Source organism: Malaclemys terrapin, chromosome 5, assembly GCF_027887155.1.
Source record: "Malaclemys terrapin pileata isolate rMalTer1 chromosome 5, rMalTer1.hap1, whole genome shotgun sequence".
NCBI classification, from domain to species: domain Eukaryota; kingdom Metazoa; phylum Chordata; order Testudines; family Emydidae; genus Malaclemys; species Malaclemys terrapin.
Window position 1 is genome coordinate 135540324 of NC_071509.1, and position 25316 is coordinate 135565639.

Below are 25316 nucleotides of genomic sequence, written 5' to 3' on the forward strand. Positions count from 1 at the left end.
TCTCAGGACATGCATGGTTGTGTTTGAAATTGCCAGACGAAGCTATCCAGACACATTGACTTTGCTTTATGTGGGAACAAAGTTTTGTTGTAAAATTAGAATAGTAATTGCTGGAGTCATTCCATCACTTATTTTTTTTTGCAAAAAGCTTGAGCCAAGACAGGCGTTTTGTGCTGTGTCTCAAGAGACTGATGAGTGGGAGTATTCCTCTTTGGCTTCAATGGACCTTAAATCAGACTGCAAAAGCAGCCAGGAGCAGTTTAGATTTCTGCAGGGAGGAAAGGCCCTGGATGAGGTCCTACTGCCATTGGCATCTCCTGTGAGTTTGTCCTTGGGGACAGAAGGATTCCTGCTGAAGGTGGCGGGGAATAGGCCAAGTAGTAGTCTCTGAACTATCTAGGTCCTACCCCAAGGAGGGCTTTGTATCTCGGAGTGAGTTGGCAGCCTGTGAAATTGGCAATGCAAGCATAATGTTCTCTGTCACCTACCCTACCCAACAGGCAGGAAGTCGTGGGTTGAACTATCATGAAGTGCTGAGTGGCAGAGCAGTATGGAGAAGACCAGCATTGAGGCGATAAGGACATGGACTACAACTTTCAAAAGCAGGAGCCTACAGTTATGTTCCTTGACCCATCTCTAGACCTCTAAGCAAGTGACCTTATTTTCACAAGTGCTGGGCACCTGGTGACACATTTAGGTACCTAAAGGTAGTCATCAGAGACCTAGGGGTTAGATTTTCAAAAGCACCCAAAGAATTTAGTAGCACAAGCCTTTTGGAAATCTCCCCCAGATGTGGCCAAACACAAAGTTGGTCCAGTAGTTTGGGGACTAGCATGGGAACCAGGTTTGATTCCTAGTTCTGCCACAGATTTTTCTGTGTGACCTTAGTCAAGTCACTTAGTCTCTCTCTGCCTCAGTTCCCCATAATAGCAGTGCCCTGCCTCACAGTGGTGTTGTGAGAATAAATACATTAAAGTTTGTAAAGAGGTCAGGTACTACTATGACGGGGGCCACAGAGAGATTTTTCAGGTCAGGTTTATCCTACTCCAGTGTCCCCCTCCCGCTGCCTGGTTTCCATGGCTATTTCTCACCTGGTTTCTGATTTGGTGGTAAATTTAAATTTATGCCCAGCATATTGTATAGGTATAGGACATCTGACGTACCCTGGACTTTGCTATACTGATTGATTTTGTATTGCAGTATACGTTTCAATAGTTTGGGCTGTAGTATTTCAAGGAACAATTCCTGTTACACTAGGAAGTTTGCCTAATTCTTTACCTTGCCCTTTTACACAACTGACTCCTCTTCAGCCTTGTTATTTGGCTTTGGGACAGGTTCATTACTTCAGATTGTTAAACGAGTACTTGCTCTTGTAATAAAATGGGTGTCTTGGGATTAAACTCACTGTCACAGAATGTAAAAGAAAGCACATTCTAGTCATGATTAAGAGGCAAGATGTGCCAGTAGCTATCCCTCAGCTATCTGAACACTCTTGAGCATACTACATTGTGCAGGGACTGAGTGGAGCTGGTCTAGGCATCCACCTTCAACACAAAGAGCATATGGTCCCATAGAAACCAGGGCCAGTTGATGTAAATTAGAGCAGCCCCTAAACTGCTCCAAGTTACACTGATATGACTGGCACAAATATGTCATAAGAGTCAGCGAGGGGTTACTTTCTTCATCCCCGCACCACACCAAGCATATCTCCTTGCAGTACAGAATCTGGACCTATATCTTAACAGATAAGCCAACTTTCAGTGATAAGGGAGGTAGAATAATAATAAGGACAATGATAGAAGAAGAAGAATTAATCTTCTATAATATTTATGCACCAAGCAATCCTGATCCCAGGTTTTATTTTTAGCAGAGTCCTCTCCCTTCCTTTTTTCATGCAAGAAAACACATCCTGGTGGGTGGGGATTTTAATTGTAGCCCAGAATCTCATCTACTTCAAATACCCCCACCCAAGAGGCTATCCTAGAGTCTGCTGAGAGGTTTAGTTGCAGACCTTTTGCTGATTGTTATGTGGAGGTTGTTACACACTGAGGAATCCAACTTCACTTCATTTACTTGGTTCAGTTTCCCTGGTTCACTTTCCAAACTAGCTCCTTAGTAGAATATGTCTCATCAGCTACCAACAGTAATACTTTAATCTCAGGCCAGACTGTTATTAATGTAATGATGGACCAAGCCACTCAGCAGGGGATAAGAGAGAAGCCAATGGTGGGTTATTCTCTGTTTCAGCATTCAGCGTATCCAGAGCATCGATTTAGATTCTCTAAGGAAATGAATTCCATAAAGGATAGTAATGTAGAAAACAGCCACAGAGGTAGCCAGTCAGATTCCCGAACCAGTAAAGGGAGTCAGATGTAAAGCTTTTTGAAATGGGGAGGGGGGGGGAATCAAGGAATTGCAAGTCAGGTTCCTGAAGAATGGCAAAGTAGAGGAAGGGAGTGGGGAACAAGGAAGGCCCAGGAGTTAGGATGGTAGCTGGGACTTAGAAGACAGGTTCAGTTATCTCCTCTGCCGCAAACTTCCATGTAACCTTGGCCAAGTCTCTTAGACTCTCTGTCCCTCAGTTCCCCATCTGTACAACAGAGATAATAGCACTGCCCTACTTCACAGGGTATTGAGGATAAATATATTAAAAATTGTGAGGAGCTCAGATATTACAGTGATGGGGACCAGATAAGCACTTTTGCTAGATAGATGGCCAGTTCAATGTAAGATTTCTACTATTTTCCCCTTAAGGTAGGATGTTATCCTCCTGGACTTGATGAGTTTGCAGGGGGATGAAATTTCAATGGCCTTAGTGAATTTAACCCTGCAACTGACAGCATGCAGGCAGACTGTCACCTGCTGCACCATTGAAGTCAATGGGGCTCCATATGCGCACAGCAATTCACCCGCATAATTGCAGGATTGAGGGATGGGTTTATTGTATATTTGCAATATTTTGACACTGGGACCTTCCTATTATTTTCCAATCTGGCCAATGTCACCCTTATTTTAAAACCTGATAAGAATCTCAAATACAGTGTGTGGGTCCTGTTGTCCCAGATTTTCTTTCTTAATCTAGATGTCCAAATACTTTTCAAGGTCGTAGTTTCACTCTTGAAACCTCTTGTCACATGATCAAACTGAGTTTGACATGGAAAGGCGCTAAGTAATAAATAATAGATGATTGCTCTGTGCAATGGGCTCTTTGTCTCTGGAAGTCTTTGGATGCAGAGAAAGCCTTTGATAGTGTGGAGTGGGAATCTTTCTTCTTTTTCTTTTTTCTTTCTGAGCCTGTTGCTTTAATTTATGGCATGATTTTAAATATGTATTCTAGGTCTTGTCTCTATTTCCAGAACTTCAGTGCTCTCTGACAAAGTATTCCCTAACTATTTCACCCAGGGAGGGGGCAAAAGTCAGGGTGTTGCTTTATCTGCAGCTGTCGAATCTCTCACTGAATGACAGTCTAGTTCTGTCCCTAGAACTGGGGGATGTGTGAGGAAAGTTGCCTTTTACTTAGGTTGAAAGCTGTTTGGGGGCAGGGATCATATTTCTTCTGTGTTTGTGCCTAGCACAATGGGATCCTCATCTATGATTGGGGATTGTAGGCACTACTGCAGTCCAAATAGTCAATAATAATATATGCAGACATATTTTGTTGTTTAACCAAACATCTCTGGGGTGACTGATTTTATTGGATATTTTAGTTCTTTCTCTGGGTTTTCCTAGAATTTCTCCCCCCCCCCCGTCCCAATCATTTTGACTCTTCCCCCACAAGGGAAAAGGGTGCTAAAATGGGAATAAAATAGTACTGGTGGTACTTTTATCAGCTCTCCCCACAGCTCAAGGTTCACCCACTCAAGATGCCAGAGTAAGATGCCATTCACAGCAGCTTGCGGAGCGGTTCAGAGTGTGGCGACGTGTGCTGTACTCAGAGAGGGAGTGCGTGTTCATGGCTACACTCCTTCCAGGGTGCTCCTCACGCTGCAGCAGGCCATGTCTGCTGATTGGCGGGTGGCCCTGTAGGCTCTGTGTCCCCTTTTAGGCTGATTTGTGCCCCTGAGGGAACTAGAAGGAAATGCAGTTTGGTTTGGCCCCTGAGCAAGGGAAGTGAGGTTCCTTGTACCTTCCTTATCTCTTGTGCACCGGGTACAATCTGGCCCTTACTTTAGCTGTGTCTATGGCTGGCGTCTCTGTAGAGACAGAGAGAGTTGTGTTCAGCATTCTCCATGGATCGTACCTCCAGAGCCTGGATTCTCTCCAAGCCCTAGGGTATAGAAAGGAATTATTTTGCTCTCTGTGCACCTCCTGTAATGTCTAACAGTGAGACCAGCAAGTTCCCGCGATGGGAATGAGCTCCCTGCTTTAGCTGAGTTTAGCTGAAAGTATTCTGCTGCATCCAGGACTTCCTGATATTCACTTCAACGTGGATGATGGTGTGTCCACAGCACTGGATTGGACATAAGCAGAGAGTGATCGAAGAACATGGTGATTGTGACACATGCTGGGAAACCATCCAAAAGCATCTTTATTTTTTTTTTTAATTATAAAATAGAGACTCAATTTAGGAAACAAGCATTTCTTGTCTGCCCTTTGGGTTCAGAGTAAATGCCTTACAGAGTGCACGTCAGCTAGAAAGCTCCTGAAAGGAGAAGTACAGTATGTGCACCTGGTGCCTCCTTTATTCCTCCTCTGAGTGCAGAAATGCTCAGTGCACCCATGTAGCTGTCCTCCTGGCTAAGCATAATGTCATTGCTGTTCCATCGGGAGGGGGTGTTTGTGAAGGTAACTGTCCGGATCGCCAGCTCACGTAAAGCAGAGTAACTCCATTGAAGCCAATGGAGCTGCGCAGACAATCTGGCTCAGGGGATCATTATTATAGTTATCACAAAGTCTGATTTATTTCCCCGCCTCTCTCCCTTCTTAGGCTGACCCAGTTGGACACAAGAATGAAGCTTCTGGAACCATGGAAGTTAGCCCTTATTGTTCTGGCCGTCGTGTTCTTTATGGCACTAGTCATCGGTCTGCTTGTATATTTTTTGCTCTTTGGTAAGTGCGACAGTCTTGCTATCATGGGTGAATTGTACGTGCTGGGAGTTTACTGTTGTGATCTTTATGTGATGTACAAAGGATGGAATTCATCCCAGGGCATGAGTCTACTTAGGACCTTTTAGTCCCATGTTAAGGGTGTAATTAACAGTTTCCTAAAAACACCTCTTAAAAACCAGCCATTTGTCTCTAGCAGGGATTTAAAGTTTCTGTCCATTCTATTTCTGTCTCCTGTGCTGGGGTCCAGGTAGAGCGGTCGATGGACAGTTATCACAGTAAGTCCGAGATCTACTAGCATCCAGCCACTGGAGAATTATGTTCCCGTTTAGTGCTTTATGTAATGATGTCCCTGGCTGGGTTGTCTTCAACGACTGAACCTAGGATGTCTGGATCCAAAAGCACAAGCCCCTACTGCTTCAGCTAAAGAAGCCACTCTTAGTTGAAAGGAGATTGCAAATTCATAAACTTCGTACATGGTCCATCCTGTAGAGGGCGGCGGATAGAGCTGGCTGCGAAAGCCTCAAGTCATTCTGTACCTCGGGTTTTGTGATGCACGGTGCCTTCTGCTGTCTCTGCTTCAGAGTTGTAAATAAATGTAGGCTCGGATGCAATATCCTGGGTTTAATCCTCCACTTTACCCCTGTGTGGCCTAATCCTTGTGCAGGGAAGTCCAAGGTGGTGTAGCCAGCACTGTGCTTCCTGTACTGCTCCCTCTTGGGGATAGGGACATGCCAGGGCAGGGCATGGAGCAGAGGGGAAGGCTTGTGCTGGGACGGAACAGGCATGTGGCTGGTGTGCCTTGTACGCTGCCAGTCCCTGGCTGGCAGAGTCGTCCCTAAGGGCTCTTTTGCAGCTGGCCTACCTTAGAGCATCTTAAAGGCTCCTTCAGGTTAACACTGAAGACAAAAGTGAGTCTCTGGCTGCCCAAGGATCAGAGGAGCTGAAGGTGGCTTAGAGCCACCTTTGTCCACAGCACTGAGCAGAGCTCAGCTGCAGATCTAGTCTCCATGGAATAAGTGAGATTAGAACCAGAAACCCAGAGTCCTGTTCTGCCTGCCTGGGAGCCATGACAGCTGCTCCCGAGTTCTGCCATGCTACCCATCTCCAAATGGTAACCTAGGCATTGACCTTTCCTTCTCTCTCCCTCTCTAGATCAGGATATGTACTTTTACAATGGGACCTTTAAAATCACTAATGTCCAGTACAACCGTGAGTTTGACAAGTACACCTCAAAAGAGTTCAGAGACCTGAGCACAAGCATCGAGATGCTGGTAAATCAGAACTTTTCTTTCTGATGGGAGTTGCCTTACCAAGTGGGGGATCATTAGCACTACAAAAGTAATCAACTGTTGAGAATAGGCCACTTTCACCTTAATAGAATTGGCCTCATTAGCACTGACCCCCGACTTGGTAAGGCAACTCCCATCTTTTCATATATATATATACCACTTACTGTATTTTCCACTCCGTGCATCTGATGAAGTGGGATTTAGCCCACAAAAGTTTATGCCCAAATACATTTGTTAGTCTCTAAGGTGCCACAAGGACTCCTCGTTTCTTTTGCTGATACAGACTAACACAGCTACTCTGAAAGCAGGCTAAAATAAACCAATAGAAAGGACTGCATTCTATCTGTCTGAGGCCTTTCTCTGGCCCCATCTCAGTAGTATTTAAGCGCCTCACGATCTTTAATATGTGTATTCTCACAACAGCTACTACTGCTTCATTTACAGCAAGTCTGGGACATGCTGGAACAGCACTTTGGGAACTGAGGGCCTGATCCAAAGCGCATTGAAATCAATGTGACACTTTCCACTGACTTCACTGAGTTTTGGCTCAAGCCCGACGCTGGTGCTGTGTAAATGCTTAGACAGTGCAGTCCCGATCAGTGTCTCACTATTGAGTCTCAGAGCTAGAAGCCAGGGAGGCATGCAATGCTAGCCAATTAGCCAAACACAGCACAGACTGCAGTTCTCCGCAGCTGCGGAGGTGGGCACATGGCTGAGAATATGGGAACAGAAGCAACAAGTGGAAGCTCTCCTGTTGAGCAGAAATCCCATAATTCATAGCTCAGGGCAGCTGTCCCCTAACTCACTAACACACTTGGGCGGGGGACCCTGATTGATGGGAGCAATGCATTCGCTCTCCCTTGTACTCTGTGATGTGTTAGTACAAGGTCAAACTGAGTACAGTGAACGGCTTCAACCCTATGAATGGGCCGTGACTGCGCCATGCCAGTTGGATGGTTCTTTGAAATCAAGACCTGGGTTGGATGAAGGACATTCATCTATGGGCTTTGATAGAGTTAGGAGCCTGACCACTGTAGTCATGTATTCTGGATGCTCTCCGAACAGAATGCCTTAGCTGAAAGTGTGCTGCTGTTACACCCGATTCTGTTGTTTCACAAACATTTTCTATCCTTTGAACAGGTGACCAATACATTTCGAGCCTCCATTTTGAATAAGAAGTACATCAGGTCCCATGTCGTCAAGCTGAGGTATGTAAAACGAAATGCCGCTTTCTTCCTTAGCAGGTCTGTTTCCTGCTTGAGGTTAGCTAGGATGAACCTTTCTTCCAGTCTGGGGCGGCCAGGCAGCATGAGGGCAGGGGGAACGCATGCTGTCGCCATCAACCAGGACTTTTCAGAATCAAGATGCTGGCCCGGAGGCCATTCCACCTGCAGGGCTTGCAGTTGCTGGGGGTATGGCTGCCCCTTGCCCGTTCTGCAGTCACTTACACCTGTGCAAAATGCTGCCATGCTGAGTTGGTATAAGTGTCTGCACAGGGTGCAGGGCAGGGGGAGTCAGAGGAAGGCTCAGTGCCTCTGTCTTTCCCACAACAGTGTCTTTGTGGTCATTGACCCCCCAAGAAGCCAAGATTGAGAACTTAAGGTATCCGCTTGACCCAAGAGGAGCAGAGAGCTCTAGTGGGACCTGACCCAGTTCAAGGTCTCCAGATTGCTCTGCAAAGTGGCCCAGAGTAACAGGATGTTTCTCATCTCCATGTCCCCGGAGTGGACTCAGTGAACCTTATACCAGATGCTCATAAGTGGAGTGGTGCATGCAGTGTGATAGAGCAGTGCAAAAATAAGAAAAGCCCATGCAGGTTTGAATAACCTACCCAGAGGCAGCATCATGGGATAGGCAGGCTGCAGACTACGGCTGCTCTGTAGCACAGACTACACTATGCGGCGCTGGTGTGAATGCCGGGGGAATAGCGTGTCCCAGTCCAGGCGCTTCATTACCAGAAAGATACTAACAATTGAGAGGGGGTTCGGTGCTGAGCTAGAGAAGTGGTAAAGTTGCTGGAGGCGGATTGGCTTTCAAGGAGAGAAGGAAATAGTTAAATACATGGAAACAACAAGAAGGCTGGTTGCCCCTTCACTCAGTGGCGATGAAAGGCTGGGACCATATCCAGGGCACGATCATAAAGAAGGAGAGGAACCACTGAGTGCGGTGGAGCAGCGGGTGAAATTAGGAAAGGGTGAATTTAGGCTGCAAGGGAGGTGGTGGACGCTCCATCCTTCAACACACTTAATTCAGGTGGCTAAATGAGAGCTGTTGTCGCAGTAACCAGAAGAGCTTCATACCCATGGTTCCAATGGCCATATGTCCTCTTGTGACCATGATCCACATGGTCGTGCACTGAGCTCACCCTCACCAGCATCGTCAGGCTGGAGTTGGGACGTTGCTCTCCTTAACATCATCCTTTGCCCTCGGCTTTTCCTTTGCTCTCGGCGAGATTCCCACTGACCTGCCCGATCACTCTGACAGGATGAGCTCTGTCAAAATCCCCTGCTAGCTGCTTAGATCCTTCCCATCCCCTGTCTTCTATTGTGTATCAGTCCCCAGGTAAGGCCCAGAGGACCTAATGAAAACTAAAGCCATGTAGAAAGAGAGGACAAGTAGCAAACACGCTCACTCACCTCTGTCTTTAATGTCATGTTGGTTTGCAGCCCAGATGCCAGCGGAGTGGTGGTAGAGCTTGTGCTGATGTTTGAATTCGCCTCAAACGATAACAGAGCGGCTCTCTCAGAAAGAATCAAGAGCATTTTGCTTAGGCGGTTGCAGACAAACACAGGGCACTTGGAAATTGACCCCTCAACTTTTAAATTCTCAGGCAAGTTTCTTGAGCTTTCCCTTTTCTCCTTGATTTTGCTGCTCAGGCCTCCCTTTCCTCTGTGCAATGTGATTTGTTTTATAGCGCTGAAGTGAGTCCCTGCTGTTTCCTTCTTCCCTCTTCCCAAAACAGCCCTGCCACCCTCATCAGTTGACACCTTGGAAGGGTACTATAAAGCTAGAACAAGGATACAAACGTGGGCCAGATCCCCAGCTGATGCAAATTTACCTAGTGCCACTGAAGTCAGTGGGCCAGATTCTGAGCAGACATAAATCAGTGTGAGCCCGTTGAAGTAAGTTGGTCTACACTATGTGACAGACCCAGACCAGTGGGGTACAGGAGTCTGGTGGAGGGCAAATATACTGGTCACTGGATGAGTAGTTTTCTGTTCCCTGAGTGACCAGAGCAGGGGCTGCACTAGAGTAATCAGAAACCTGCTAGAACCAGTTAAGGCAGGCAGGCTAATTAGGACACCGGGAGCCAATTAAGAAGAAGCTGCTAGAATCAATTAAGGCAGGCTAATCAGGGCACCTGGCTTTTAAAAAGGAGCTCACTTCAGTTTGTGGTGTGAGTGTGAGGAGCTGGGAGCAAGGAGCTGAGAGTGAGAGGGTATGCTGCTGGAGGACTGAGGAGCACAAGCGTTATCAGACACCAGGAGGAAGGTCCTGTGGTGAGAATAAGGAAGGTGTTTGGAGGAGGCCATGGGGAAGTAGCCCAGGGAGTTGTAGCTGTCATGCAGCTGTTACAGGAGGCACTATAGACAGCTGCAGTCCACAGGGCCCTAGGCTGGAACCTGGAGTAGAGGGTGGGCCTGGGTTCCCCCCAATTGACCTGGACTGTGGGTTCTTCCAGAGGAGAAGGTCTCTGGACTGTTCCCCAACCCACATGGTGAATCTCTGAGGAAAGAAAATCCGCCGATAAGCGCAGGACCCACAAAGATCGAGGAGGAACTTTGTCACAACTGATTTCCACCAGCAAAAGCTCTGTCTCCAGGTTCCTTTGTTTTCAGAGCATTTTGCTTCTGCTTTCAAATTTTCTAAACCAATGGTGCAAAGTGCGTTCCTGTTGGTTCACCTTATGTCTCCTGCTTTGCAGCCTCCCTTCTGGACTTGTTTCTCCCCACAGTTAGCCCCAGAATCCAACTCCATATTGAATGAAGATGGCTTTTGTGTCCTTCCGTCTTCTCCCTTCCCAGCCTGCCACAGAGAAAAATGAATTTTGGTGTGGACACAAATGAATAAAAGGTCACTTCTCCACTCTGTGGTCAGGTGCCCAAATATAAAGCCGTCACACTATTAAAAATATGCAAAACTGGCAGCATTCCACAAAAGGACCCCTGTTTTTCTGTCCTCACTGTTATCGTACGACAGAACTGGGCAAGAAACTTTTCTCATCTCATGAATATTTTTGAGAGTTCAAAACATTTTCCTATCTTGAATCAGGATGAAGAATCAATCTCAGATTTTTGCAAACAAACGAAAAGGGTTGGATTTGGGTCAGTTGAAATATTTGGTTTCAGTTTTGAGCTCCCGCCCTCCCCTTTCTTTTAGTCTAATTAGTTTACTTTTGGAAACACTTATTCTGAACCTGAAAACCAGAATTTTTTCATTTTAGAAAATGTTGAAACAAACCTTTGGACAATTTTGAAACTTTTTTCAAAAAATGTTCACGTTGGGAGAATCGCCAGAACTGCCCCTGTTCCACAAAGTTTTGTTTTTGACCAACTGGCATTTTTCGTCTATAAATATTTCATAAAAAAATTCCCCGCCTGCTTTATTAACAGTCCCCTACTCAATGAGTTTTGTAGCCTAGTTCTTGCTCTCAAGAGACGGTAATATTCCCCAGTGGACGTCGGATTCAGCGCTTAGCATTAGACGGCAGCAAATGATGCAGTTGAACCATTCTGCGCATCAGCCTGGTGCAGTCATTTTGTACTCTCTAAGGGGATTCCGTTATTTTAGGGAAAAACTGTAAAATAGGATTAATCGGAGAAGTGTTTTTTAAATACTTTGCAGGATATATTCTTAAGGCAGATATATATTGTACAACAAGTTTTTCCATTGGTTTTAGAAGTAATGGGGTTATAATTTTGACAGATCAAATGTTACAGATCTGTCACTTTAAGGATCTCTGTTTCCCACTCTTCTTGCTCCCTCTCTTGTGTTGCTGTAGACCAGTGGTTCCCAAACTTTAACAACCCATGAACCCCTTTCACTAAAATGTCAAGTCTTGCGAACCCCCTCCTAAAAATGAATATTTCCAGGGATATTCTCCTTTATCTGAGTATAAATTATAAAAGCCGTGATCTTGGAAATATAAAATTTGTTTTTATGACATGCTCATTACATACTATTAATTATTAGTTATCATTACAGTATTTTTATTACATTATGAAAACGGCAACACTCTTCCAAGATCTCACTTTCGTAGCTTGTATCACTTTGAAGAAGCCTGTTATAAGCCAAGGCGCCTATGTTTCATCAAGGCGTATCAGATGTGAAACAGCAGGAAGGTATTTAAGAAGCCAACTCAAAGAGTTCCTCCTACACAAGCATTCAGGTCTTGAGCAGTCCAGACAAACAATGCACATTACAACAAAGCTTAAAATTGTTCATAATCATTTTAAAAACAATACTAGCTGCCTATTTAATTATAAAAATAGCAAAAAATATCCACCTCCCTTTCCATTTCTTATAAGGAGTCTTGAAGTTTAAATCTCCTCAATGTGATAGATATGCTTGCTATGATCTGCCTAGCTCTTGGAAGTCCAGGGGCTCCGGGCTGCTGGCCCCGGGCTGCCCAGGATCCCTAGGGACGGCTCTGTCCACCATTAGAGAATTTTTTCCCGAGAACCCCTGTAACATTTCGCAAACCCCCAGGGGTTCACGAACCCCAGTTTGGGAACCACTGCTGTAGACTGAGGCACTTCCATGCAATACATTAGGCTCTTGTCTTGGCGTGTGACTCGGGTTGAACTTTATTTATTCTCTCTTCCTTTGGGGAAGGAACCGCCCCCTGTTCAGGGTGAATACTTGGGTGGAAAGAAGAGGTAAATACCTGTGCCGTCATGAAGTGCTGCCATTCCATGTACTCCCAGCCCCATGCAGGAGCCACCCAATCCCTCCATCCTGTGATAATGCACTACACATCTAAGCATGTCTCCCGGGAACAGGAATCCAGGGTTTTAGAAGAACACTTGAATCCCTAATGGGCTGGAGACACCTACCCCACTTCATCACCACACTATTTTAGACTATCCCTTGTAGATAGGTACAGGCCATATGGGTATGTGGAAGCATCAGGAGTAACCATGACAGTGCAGGAGCACTGGGTCAGACTCCATGTTTGCTGAATCTGGGGTCTTCCCAGGTCGAGATGACAGCCAGCCGCCGTTCTGTTGTGATGGATGGAATGTCTCCAAGGAATGGAGTCGGACCCAGTTAACATGGTTTCATCATGGCCCTCCTTGGAACAGAAGAAGCTTTTGCATGTGGAGCAGAGAAGCTGGTGCCTTTCACCAGCATGTGAGATTTGCCCCCCAATGAGTTGGAGTGTAGTTCTCCATCTCCCTGGACAGTAACGCTCCCATATGGGCGTTTGATTGCTTACAGTGAGAATTATGCTCCTTTTATACTGAGCAGGTGAGGTGTTGGCAAAGGTGCTTAAATAACTAATTGTGCTGATACATTGCATGCAACCAGATAGTTTTTTAATGATCCAATTACAGGCAATGGTTACTTTTTAAATTGGAGCTCTGAGACATAATCTGATCAGCTTTATAGCGGTGAAGTACAGTGGCTATCTTTCAGTTGCTTTTCTCGGTTAGCCTGGCCTCAACATAAGCAACGATGTCAGGATAATTACGCTAGCCATATTGTGTAACTTGTAGGAACACAGGAATTGCTGCATTGGATCAGGTCAGGGGTCCATCTAGCCCAGTATCGTATTTCCAACAGTGTCTAATACCAGGTGCTCTAGAGGAAGAATGACTGTAACAGAGCAATATGGAATAATCTGCCTTTTTGGGAAATTTCCCCTTATGCCAGGCAGTTAGTGGTTAGTTAATCCCTTGAATCAGAGGAGATTATGTCCGTTATATATCTTTCCTATCTAATAAACCCTGTGCATGTTCTCGTTATCCATATAAATGGCTCTAACCCCCTTAGGAATCCTGCTAAACTCCTGGATTCAGTGGTATCATGTGGCAATGAGGTCCATAGATTAATTATGCATTATTTGTGTGTGTGTGTGTGTGTGTGTGTGGTGGGGGAACCCTTGTATCAGTTTTAAATTTGCCACCTGTAATGTAATTGATTGCCCTGTTGCTCTAGTATTATGAGGGAGAGCAAATAGGGGTGTCCGTTCATTAGATTGTCATGTAAACTTTCTGTATGGAAGAACAGTAGCTGATTACAACTTGGATCCAGCAAATGGTGATGGCCGTGACTTCCAGCCTTATCTTGTCTAAACTAATCCATTTAGGGTTTTATACCATGCACATCCTCACAGCATGTTAGCAGTTGGTTGCATTTACAGGGTTACTTTAGACCAGCACTTACAGACACGCCATCCAAGACCGGTCTTGAAGCCAAGTGACTCTCTGAGGGCTCGTACTTGGGGGACCCCACAGTAGCCCAATCGAGTCCCAGATAGACTTACTAACTGCGAAATCGCCCCAAATAGTAAGGCATGCTCATCTGTCTCCTCTTACAATACTCCCGGCACCACCCCAAAACAATCATCACGTATGTCCCACAAGGACGTTAAGGAAATCCACCCTGACCAACTGAGACAGGAAGTGTGAGCTGTTCTGACTGTCTGCTGTGTGTTTCATTTCAGGGATGAAGAAGGAAAATGGAGAAAACCTTTTCAACAACTGTAAGTACAAGCAGTTTATTAATGGTCCTTGGGGGACATGCCATTGTGGGGTTCCATGCTTTCTGGGTTTCAGTGACTTCTACATGAGGTGCGCTCAGTCTACAAGCAGAAAGGTGATTCTTCTGACTGACCGTGCTATAAAATCTGCAGGTCAGCCTGGCACGCAGAAAGGGGATTACGCAGCTGAAATGCAGGTAACAATTCTGTTGAGGGTGCATGAAGCAGATGAGAAATCCGCTCACTTTCTTGTAGCTGGGTTGGCGCTGCAGGGCTCCTAGGACTAGGTGCTTGGACAGTGGGATGATGTGGGGGCCATAGACGTACCTAGGCATGGTCTACATGGGGACGTATCCCCTGTGGCTGAAACGGAGGTGACGTGTGTTGTTTAGGAAGAAGTAGGGACAAGCTTCCTCCCCCCCGCTGGTGACTAGCTTGCAGCTCCTGGTGGCCGTGGGCTCCAGAGAGGTCTCTCTAAGAGGTGGGGAGGTGACTTTAGTGCTGATGAAAGAGAGCAAGTGTCCTGCTTCTTGCCCCTTGGACACGTGGAAGAGTCAGGAAGCCTTCTCAGTCCTTGCTGCTCCTCCCAGCTGCCCCTGTTGCTCTTTCTCCTGGTCGTTCAGAAGTGCTAGGGGGTGGCCTTCCTGCCAGAGTACTGGTTAGCTCCTTTCCTCTTCTCCTGGGCCTTAGAGAGGGTGCTGGAGAGATGGCCCAACTGCTGACTGTAGGGCTTCCCCAGCATCCACTCAACGGGCCGACCCCATGCTTAACGTTAAGTGTGAGAGTAAGTCTGTAGGTCTTTTCCTTAATCTCTCTGGACCTCGATTTCCTGCAGAAAGTGTCTAATAATAATAATACCGCTTGTCTCCCAGTCGGTGTCTACCTTGTCGATTTAGACCCTAAGGTCTGTGAGGCGGGAACTCTATCTGTGTTTGTATAGGGCCTAGCACAATGGGGCCCTGATCTCTGCTGGCCCCTCTAAACAGAAGCCAAAATTATTCCCTAGCATATATTTTCAGTGCCTCCCAGCCCTAGGTCTGTAGTGTTTAAAAACAGGATCCAAGCACATTCTAGCCATTAATAATCACATGAGGGACAGGGAGATTGATTTTCTTCTGGTGACAGATGTAATTGATATTATTTGTACCTGGTGACTCAAGAAGTGAAAGATTTATTTGCAGGAATCCCTAGTAGGCAATGTACATTGCATGAGCAGGGCCTGGTCTAAAACTCACTGAAGTCAACGGAAAGACTTCCACTGACTTTTCATCAAGCCCATAGTCTTTGGGCTTGATTGTCTTTTTGCCATATTATTACTCAGCATTATAGTTAGACTATTGGTGCAGCTATTTGGAAATGACACAGTAGTTAGGTGGGATGTTGCAATTTCAGTAACTATGGTTGAAGTAGTTCCCAGCTGTTCACGATTCATGGACTTGACTGTGTCACTTTTTTGCAGTTTTATACCAGTTTTTATTCTCCATTGTGCATTGTTACTAGCGCAGGGACTCTGCAGTAATGGAAAGGAATGGACGTACCTGTCCTACAGGTTTTCAGGACACAGTGCCTGCAGACAGATCCCATTCGCAGCACCGTGTCTCATGTACGTGCTGGGATGCAGGTCCTGGTCCTGAGCTGTCCTTAAGCTAGCTAACAGATATGGTATGTACGAGCTGTGATGGGTTGTAACTCCCCACCCATCCCACTGACAGGTGGGAGAGTCCCTCACTCTGCTGCTTTGATTGCTTGATTCATCCCTCCTCCCTGCTGCTGCCTGGGGAAACGTTCCTCTGTGCTGGAAGCCTGCCACTCAACTTGTTTGTTGGGGGGGGAAGGTATTTTCGTTTTGCTCGTACAAATATGTGGAGGCGTAGGCCACCTGCTGGTGAGGTGCCACCATGAACACTGAGTTGCAGAAATGACACCCACAGTCATACCTGAGAGGCATGGACCTACCTGCCTGCCGACAGGGATCTCTCTTTTGCAGAGGTTAGCCTTTGGAGAACATGCCTCTCCCCGGCTATCTCACTGCCCTACTGTGCTGCTGTGTGTGACCAAGGCGAGAGCTTTCAAGGTGGCTATCCTGCCACTGCTGGAAGGAGGTGGAATGGAGGAGTCCCCTATTGCTCCAGCTGCTGGTTCCCCTCCAACTCTGGTCGTGAAGGAGCTCCACTGAGTAGCTACAACTGGCTGCAGTAGATGCACGTCCACCTTGCTCCCCACAACAACTTGTTTAGTGGTTTGACAATAGGCACCAGCTGTGTCAGTCCACCAAATGGGCATTCCCAGCCCTTGGGACTTGCATGCTAGTGCTGACTAAGACTGACAGCAGCACCCCAGAGGTACTGAGAATGTTCAGCCCCTCGCTGCTGTATCCTTGGAGTCTTGGCGTCCGCCCGGCTGTGTATGGCTCTGTGCGGCATGGACAGGTTTTATATTCTGACTTTGAGAGCTGTTCCATGTAGAGCTGAGTGAGAAACGGTTTTCCCATCCCATGAAAATGGTGTGGGGTTTCCTGTTCTGCATTGGGATGAAACCAAGGCCTCTTGAACCTTTTCAGAAACAAAGGAGAGGGGCAGCCCCCCAGGAGAGCCCACAGCCTGGTGGTCCAGGCACTCACTTGGGATGTGGGTTCAAGACCCTGATCTATATCTGGCAGAGCACAGGCTAGAACATGAGTCACCCACATCCCAGCTGACTGCCCTAACCAGGGGCGCCAGAGTGGGGCGGCCAGGGGGCCATGGCCCCATCACTTTTAAAAGTGAGAGGACATAGTCCTCCCATTTTTTACCGGTCGTAAGGGTGAGCAATGGGTGGGAGGAGGCAGAGAGGAGTGAGTGCGGGCTGGGGCAGCATGGGGGCAGAGCCTTGGGGGAAGGGGCAGTGTGGGCGCGGGGCCTCGGGGAAGGAGAGGGCAGGGCCACAGTTTGGATGCCAGTGCCCCCACATATACACTTTTAGGGAGCTTCTGCCATTCCTGGCTCCAAACACCACGCCTCTGGCTATTCTGGGGTGGTGATGGGGTTCATGTCTCACACTCACCCATAGAAATTCCATCCTGGACCTGAGACAACATCCCGATGAACGTTCTGGTTTTGACAAATCCGGATTTTCCAAAGGAAAAGAAGTTTCACTGAAAAATCCCCGGCCAGCTCTAGTTCCAAATGCAGACTGGACTGCACCTCTCCTGAGCAGATACAGCTGCCTCCAAAAGGACCAGACAGCTCTGAGATTTGTTCACAAATGTCATCATGGATGGAGGGAGAGCCTGGAGTCCCTGCTGGTCTCCTCCCTGTAGGAGGAGTTGCCCACAGTTCTGAGTCCCAGGTGGATGCTGAGAAGAGCTCTACTCCCAATGAGAGCTGCCGGGTACTGAGCACTTCTACCGATCCAGCCATGAGTGTCTGTATATACACTGCTTGCTGGCTCTACGCTGCTCACGCTGGCACATCCCAAGGTGTCAGCTAGATCTTATGCATTGGGCCCAAGGCTTTGAAGTCTTGCTTGCTGCCATGCATACCCTGTTGGTGCTTGACACAGCTCCTCCCTGGTTGTGTAATTACTGCCAGCAAAGCGCTGAGCATCCCACTTCTCACCAGCCTCCAGAAGCAACTGACTGAAGCCTCCGATTGCGCCAGACCCATTCCTGCTCACAGTGGTCGACGGGTACCCCCCAGCGACAGCAGGGGATAGTGGTAGGCTTCCATGCCTTCTTTCAGCCAAAGCTCTCTGGTCTTTGTGCTCACCCTGGACTGACAATGCATCGTCCTGATGCTAGTGCCGTGTAGACGCTCAGTCAAGCCTTGTGCTGTGACTCCGAGGACAGAGTGACCAACCTCGGCCCCAGCCGCCCCAGTTCAGCCTGGGCTGGCAGCTTTTCCATAACCGGTGTTGATGCGTGCTCTGGCTATGTCAGTGCTCCGCCCCGGGCATTGACCGCAGCATACCGTACCTGACTGAGGTCTGGGGGACCATGTGGAAGATGATGTTCAGGGGGGATACTTAGACATTGAGGATGTGGGACCAAATATAGCTTCACTGGGGAGGAAGAGAAAGCCAATGACCATCTCCCAGGGACCAAATATAGCTTCACTGGGGAGGAAGAGAAAGCCAATGACCATCTCCCAGGCCTTTACACAGGTCACAGAGACAAGGCTGAGGTCATAGCTTTTATTTGGGGATCACCCAGACCCCTGTTGTTGTGTGTATTGCAGCAGTGGCTAAAGGCTCTAGCTGAGATCAGGGCCCCATTGTGTGGGGTGCTGTACAAGCACAGAGTAAGAGACAGGTCTTTGTCCCAAAGAGCTTATGATTGCCACAAGGAGAGAGAGGAAACAGGTAAAGTGACTTAGGTCATACAATAGATAAGTGGCAGAGATGGGACTAGAACCCAGGTCACCTGAATGCTTGTCTAGTTCAGTGCCCCATTCTTTGGACCCCGGTGCCTCTCGGCAAGGCAGACCTATTGTGGTACTTGGAGATGGGGGGGGGGGGGAGTTCAGGTCTGAACCACTGGCTGATGGAGCTGTGGCACCATCCTCCTACTGTACTGAGACTGTTGCTGAGGTAGTGGAAAGTGTCTCTGCCTAGGGTTGCCTCTGGCTACACAATATGGTGTAAGAGCCTTCTGTTGCCTCAGTACAGGCAGAAGTTTAAAGGGACAATGCCTGTGAGCAATGGCTTATTCTGGGGCCTGACTTCATTCCCGTTGAGCAGTATGTGACTCTGCAGTTGGCATAGAGTTCACTAGTGAAACACGCGCAGAGTTAGCCAGTACGACAGAAGGCCTAGTCAGGCACTTCGATGTAATCTTTACATCAGTTATTCAGGACTCCCGATAGGTTTTAAACCCAAAGAATATTAAGCATCTAATTTACGTTGCTTTTTGCATTTTGCTAAGCTTAGGCAATGAAGACAGACTAGTCAGTTTCACTCCTTTTTTTAAGAATTGGGTTCTAGTCAATTCCACCATCTGGCTATCCTGCACTAGCACAACCCTGCAGTATTGAGGTTGCAGACACTGCAAAAGAACTCTTATTAAACTATTTCCATTTAAAAAACCATAATGGAAACATTCCTGTTCATTTTACAAAGGCGTGCTCTTATCACACCTGAATTTTAAGCTAAACGTGACCTGACCAGAGCTGGGCAAAAGTTTTTTGACTGATAGATTTTTTTGATCAAAAAATGCCTTTTTTTTTTTTTTCTTCCTGGGCTCCCAAATTATTTGTGAATTTGGGTCAACAAATAGTTGTGGCTGAGAAAACAATGGAAAAAATTCAAAGCAATGTTTCATTTCAGAATGTTGTTTTGTTCGGACTTTTCATCTTGAAATGGCATTTCAAATTCAAATTTGGGCAATTAAGAAAATATTCAAAGAGGGTGAACTCCTGTGCACAGGATCTGTGCTGTGGCCTAGCTTTTAAATAGCCCTTTGGAGGAAACCTGTCCGTGTGCCAGACCCACATGGGTTGGCCACATGGCCTCAACACCTCAAAGACTGAACTCTGGGCTCCACCCCTCTGCCTCACACTGAGAACTCTGCCTAGCAAGAAAGCCTCTTAGCTCCTCTTTACTTATGCAAGTATATGGGTTGAAGGGAAGGGTAATAGCTGTCCTGTGTACAGTACTATAAATCCCTCCTGGCCAGAGACTCCAAAATCCTTTTCCCTGTAAAGGGTTAAGAAGCTCAGGTAACCTGGCTGGCATCTGACCTAAAGGACCAATAAGGGGACAAGATACTTTCAAATCTTGGGGGGGGAAGGCTTTTGTTTTGTGTTCTTTGTTTGGGAGTGTGTTCGTTCTCCGGGACTGAGAGGGACCAGACATCAATCCAGGTTCTCCACATCTTTCTAAACAAGCCTCTCCTATTTCAAACTTGTAAGTAAATAGCCAGGCAAGGCGTGTTAGTTTTCCTTTGTTTTTCTCAACTTGTAAATGTACCTTAAAGGGGGGAGGGATAGCTCAGTGCTTTTAAAGTTCAAAGTGGGGATCTCAGTCCTGACATGGTGAATAGCGGTGGGATCATTTTAAACCCAAAAGCCAGTGAGATTTTTTTTTCCTTCTAGCTGCTTGGAAAGCCGAGCTGGAAGTAGATAGATGCATATCTTATCTCTCCTTGCCTGAAGGCAGAGGTGTTAAGTTTTTTTTACAGGTCCTTTGTTAAGAGAAGGGTTCAATTAGCAAATGACTGGTAAAAGGTATTTACAAGCTGAATTGTTTTTTTTTCTTTTTACATCCTCGGGAGTAGCTAGTTAGAAAGTTACTGTTAACTCTGCAGCAGCCAGAGCTGAGAGCTTCCCAGTTTGTCAACTGCAAAGGGGGTGACCCAGCACAAGAAAACAGGAAAATGACTACCAAAGAAGAAAAAGCCAAAGAGGAGGCCCACAAGAGAGAGACAGAGCTGAGAGACAGAGAGGAGAAAGCCAAAAAGGAGGCCCATGAAAGAGAGATGGAGCTGGAAAAAGCCAAAGAGGAGGCTCACAAGAGAACTATGGAGCTGAAAGAAAAAGAGATGGAGGAGAGAGAAAAAGAAAGGAAGCATGAACTGGAAGTAGCAAAGGCTAAGCAGGATGCACCAGCCAATGCTAACAACCCCCCTCCAGGTACCACTTCCCATCCCAGAAAATTCCCCATCTACAAGGCAGGCGATGATACTGAGGCCTTCTTAGAAAATTTTGAAAGGGCCTGCCTTGGATACAGCATCACTGCAGACCAGTACATGGTAGAGCTGAGGCCGCAGCTCAGTGGACCCTTAGCAGAGGTGGCGGCTGAAATGCCTAAGGAACACATGAACAGTTATGAACTTTTTAAAAACAAGGCCAGACTCAGAATGGGGCTAACACCCGAGCATGCCCGTCGGCAGTTCAGAGCCCTAAAGTGGAAACCGGATGTGTCATTTACCCGTCATGCCTACCACATTGACAAAAATTGTGATGCCTGGGTATCAGGAGCAAATGTTAAATCTCTGGAAGATCTGCTTTCCCTAGTAAAAATGGAGCAGTTTTTAGAGGGTGTTCCTGAGGAAATAGAAAGGTACATCCAAGATAGGAAGCCCAAAACTGTAACTGAGGCGGGGGAGATTGGAGCCCAATGGGTGGAGGTGGCAGAAAAGAAAAAACTAGTAGCAGTTGGAGCGAATATCAGAAGGGGCAAGCCGAAACAAAACCTTACCACCGGGGACAACCCAAGGCCCCACCCACATCCCAAGGGAAACCCCAGACGCCTTCTCACCCCACCACACCAGTCTCCACCAACCAACCTCGTCCCAGTGATACCTTAGCAGGGCGATGTTTTAAATGTAATGAACTGGGACATATAAAGGCTCACTGCCCCAAGAACCCCAACCGATTACAGTTCATTACACCCCAATCACACCAAAGATCCCCAAACCCAGATGCCTCTCTCATACCCTCGGAGCGAAGGGAAACCTTGAGAGTGGGCGGAAAGAAGGTTACCGCTTGGAGGGACACTGGGGCTCAAGTGTCAACTATCCACCAATCCCTAGTGGACCCCAAACTCATCAACCCAGAGGCTACAGTGACAATTCAACCCTTCGTGTCACAATCTGTAACCTTGCCTACAGCCACGTTGCATGTCCAGTACAAGGGTTGGTCAGGAATGTGGACTTTTGCAGTCTATGACAATTATCCCATTCCCATGCTGCTGGGGGAAGACTTGGCCAACCATGTGAAGCTAGCCAAGAGGGTGGGAATAGTCACCCGCAGTCAGGCTAAGCAAGCTTTCACCCCCATCCCTGTTCCTGAGCCGTCCACCAGGGCCCCGTCTGTGTTACCGGAGACCCAGACAAAGGTGGTGGAACTGGATCCCCTGCCAACGACTGCAGCAGCCGTAGTGGATCCAATCCCAGAGACCCAGCCACAGCCAGTCCCAGAACCGGAACTGGCAACGCAACCAGCACCAGAACCATTGCCAGCCCTGAGTCCAGCGCTTGCAAACCCGTCTACAACTCCAACGCCAGAGGGCACCAGCGAGCCTGAACTGGCAGAAGCAGCAGATAACCCTACCCAAGAGGCTCAGCCAGAGCCTGAGATACCACATAGTGCACCAGCGGACAGCGGTTCACAGTCAATGGAAACAGCCCCAGCACCTGCATCGCTTCCAGAGGGACCAAGCCCCAGTCCACAGTCCAAGGAGGAACTGATGTCTCCAGCATCAAGGGAACAGTTCCAGGTCGAGCAGGAAGCAGATGACAGCCTTCAGAAAGCTTGGGCGGCGGCGCGGAGCACCCCACCGCCTCTCAGCTCTTCTAACCGATCCCGGTTTGTTGTAGAACAAGGACTTTTATACAAGGAGACTCTTTCTGGTGGACACCAGGAAGACTGGCATCCTCAAAGGCAGTTGGTAGTTCCCACTAAGTATCGGGTAAAGCTCTTGAGCTTAGCCCATGATCATCCCAGTGGCCATTCTGGGGTGAACAGAACCAAAGACCGGTTGGGGAAGTCCTTCCACTGGGAGGGAATGGGCAAGGACGTTGCTAATTATGTCCGGTCTTGTGAGGTGTGCCAACGAGTGGGAAAACCCCAAGACCAGGTTAAAGCCCCTCTCCAGCCACTACCCATAATTGAGGTCCCATTTCAGCGCGTAGCTGTGGATATTCTGGGTCCTTTCCCAAAGAAGACACCCAGAGGAAAGCAGTACGTACTGACTTTCATGGATTTTGCTACCCGATGGCCGGAAGCAGTACCCTGAAGCAACACCAGGGCTAAAAGTGTGTGCCAGGCATTAACAGACATTTTTGCCAGGGTAGGTTGGCCCTCCGACATCCTTACAGATTCGGGAACTAACTTCCTGGCAGGAACCATGGAAAACCTGTGGGAAGCTCATGGGGTGAATCACTTGGTTGCCACCCCTTACCACCATGAAACCAATGGCCTGGTGGAGAGGTTTAATGGAACTTTGGGGGCCATGATACGTAAATTTGTAAATGAACACTCCAATGATTGGGACCTCGTGTTGCAGCAGTTGCTTTTTGCCTACAGGACTGTACCACATCCCAGTTTAGGGTTTTCACCATTTGAACTTGTGTATGGCCGTGAGGTTAAGGGGCCATTACAGTTGGTGAAGCAGCAATGGGAGGGGTTTACGCCTTCTCCAGGAACAAACATTCTAGACTTTGTAAGCAACCTACAAAACACCCTCCGACATTCTTTGGCCCTTGCTAAAGAAAACCTAAAGGATGCTCAGGAAGAGCAAAAGGCCTGGTATGATAAACATTCCAGAGAACGGTCCTTCAAAGTAGGAGACCAAGTCATGGTCTTAAAGGCAATCCAGGCCCATAAAATGGAAGCGTCGTGGGAAGGACCATTCACGGTCCAGGAGCGCCTAGGAGCTGTTAACTATCTCATAGCCTCCCCCACCTCCAACATAAAGCCTAAGGTATACCATGTTAATTCTCTTAAGCCCTTTTATTCCAGAGAATTAAACGTTTGCCAGTTTACCGCCCAGGAAACGGATGACGCGGAGTGGCCTGAAGGTGTCTACTACGAAGGAAAAAAGGATGGTGGCGTGGAAGAGGTGAACCTCTCCATGACCCTTGGACGTCTGCAGCGACAGCAGATCAAGGAGCTGTGCACAAGCTTTGCACCAATTTTCTCAGCCACTCCAGGATGGACCGAACGGGCATACCACTCCATTGACACAGGTAATGCTCACCCTATTAGAACCCCACCCTACCGGGAGTCACCTCATGCCAAAACTGCTATACAAAGGGAGATCCAGGACATGCTACAGATGGGTATAATCCGCCCCTCTAAGAGTGCATGGGCATCTCCAGTGGTTCTAGTTCCCAAACCAGATGGGGAAATACGCTTTTGCGTGGACTACCGTAAGCTAAATGCTGTAACTCGTCCTGACAACTATCCAATGCCACGCACAGATGAGCTATTGGAGAAATTGGGACATGCCCAATTCATCTCTACTTTAGACTTAACCAAGGGGTACTGGCAAGTACCACTAGATGAACCCGCTAAGGAAAGGTCAGCCTTCGTCACCCAGGCAGGGGTGTATGAATTCAATGTACTCCCTTTCGGGTTGCGAAATGCACCCGCCACCTTCCAAAGACTTGTAGATGGTCTCCTAGCGGGATTGGGAGAATCTGCAGTTGCCTACCTCGATGATGTGGCCATTTTTTCTGATTCATGGGCAGAGCACATGGAGCACCTGGAAAAAGTTTTCGAGCGCATCCAGCAGGCAGGACTAACTGTTAAGGCTAAAAAGTGTCAAATAGGCCAAAACAGAGTGACTTACCTGGGGCACCAGGTGGGTCAAGGAACTATAAATCCCATACAGGCCAAAGTGGATGCTATCCAAAAGTGGCCGGTTCCAAAGTCTAAGAAACAGGTCCAATCCTTCTTAGGCTTGGCTGGATATTATAGGCGATTTGTACCCCACTACAGCCAAATCGCCGCCCCGCTGACAGACCTAACCAGAAAGAAACAGCCAAATGCAGTTCAGTGGACTAATGAGTGTCAAAAGGCCTTTAACCAGCTTAAGGCAACACTCATGTCTGACCCTGTGCTAAGGGCCCCAGACTTTGACAAACCGTTCCAAGTAACCACAGATGCGTCCGAGCGAGGCGTGGGAGCAGTTTTAATGCAGGAAGGACCGGATCAAGAATTCCATCCTGTCGTATTTCTCAGTAAGAAACTGTCTGAGAGGGAAAGCCATTGGTCAATCAGCGAAAAGGAATGCTATGCCATTGTGTATGCGCTGGAAAAGCTACGCCCATATGTTTGGGGACGGCGTTTCCAACTACAAACAGACCATGCTGCGCTACAGTGGCTTCATACCGCCAAGGGAAATAACAAAAAACTTCTTCGGTGGAGTTTAGCTCTCCAAGATTTTGATTTTGAAATACAACACATTTCGGGAGCTTCTAACAAAGTGGCTGATGCACTCTCCCGGGAAAGTTTCCCAGAGTTAACTGATTAACAATTGTTCTTGGAATGAAACATATTGTTAGTTTTTATATAATCAGTAGTATGTCTAAAGGTACATGTGTCTTATTAACTCTGTTTTCTCCTAGAACTCCAGGAAGAAATCACAGCCAGTGTGGAACCGAACATCCAACACTATCTGTGATTTGGGGGGCGTGTCATAACTATAAAGGGAAGGGTAATAGCTGTCCTGTGTACAGTACTATAAATCCCTCCTGGCCAGAGACTCCAAAATCCTTTTCCCTGTAAAGGGTTAAGAAGCTCAGGTAACCTGGCTGGCATCTGACCTAAAGGACCAATAAGGGGACAAGATAC

The 25316-nt window shown here is 47.4% G+C and overlaps 1 protein-coding gene across 1 annotated transcript in view; it reads left to right on the plus strand.

Moving 5' to 3' along the window:
- LOC128837591 (transmembrane protease serine 11C-like) overlaps positions 1–25316 on the plus strand; it is a 51672-nt gene that overhangs the window by 15443 nt on the left and 10913 nt on the right. The window contains exons 2-6 of the mRNA XM_054028823.1: positions 4928–5049; positions 6202–6320; positions 7479–7546; positions 9005–9168; positions 14008–14046. Of these exons, the coding sequence (XP_053884798.1) occupies positions 4950–5049; positions 6202–6320; positions 7479–7546; positions 9005–9168; positions 14008–14046 (490 nt within the window). The 5' untranslated portion in view covers positions 4928–4949. The remainder of the gene's footprint in view (positions 1–4927; positions 5050–6201; positions 6321–7478; positions 7547–9004; positions 9169–14007; positions 14047–25316) is intronic.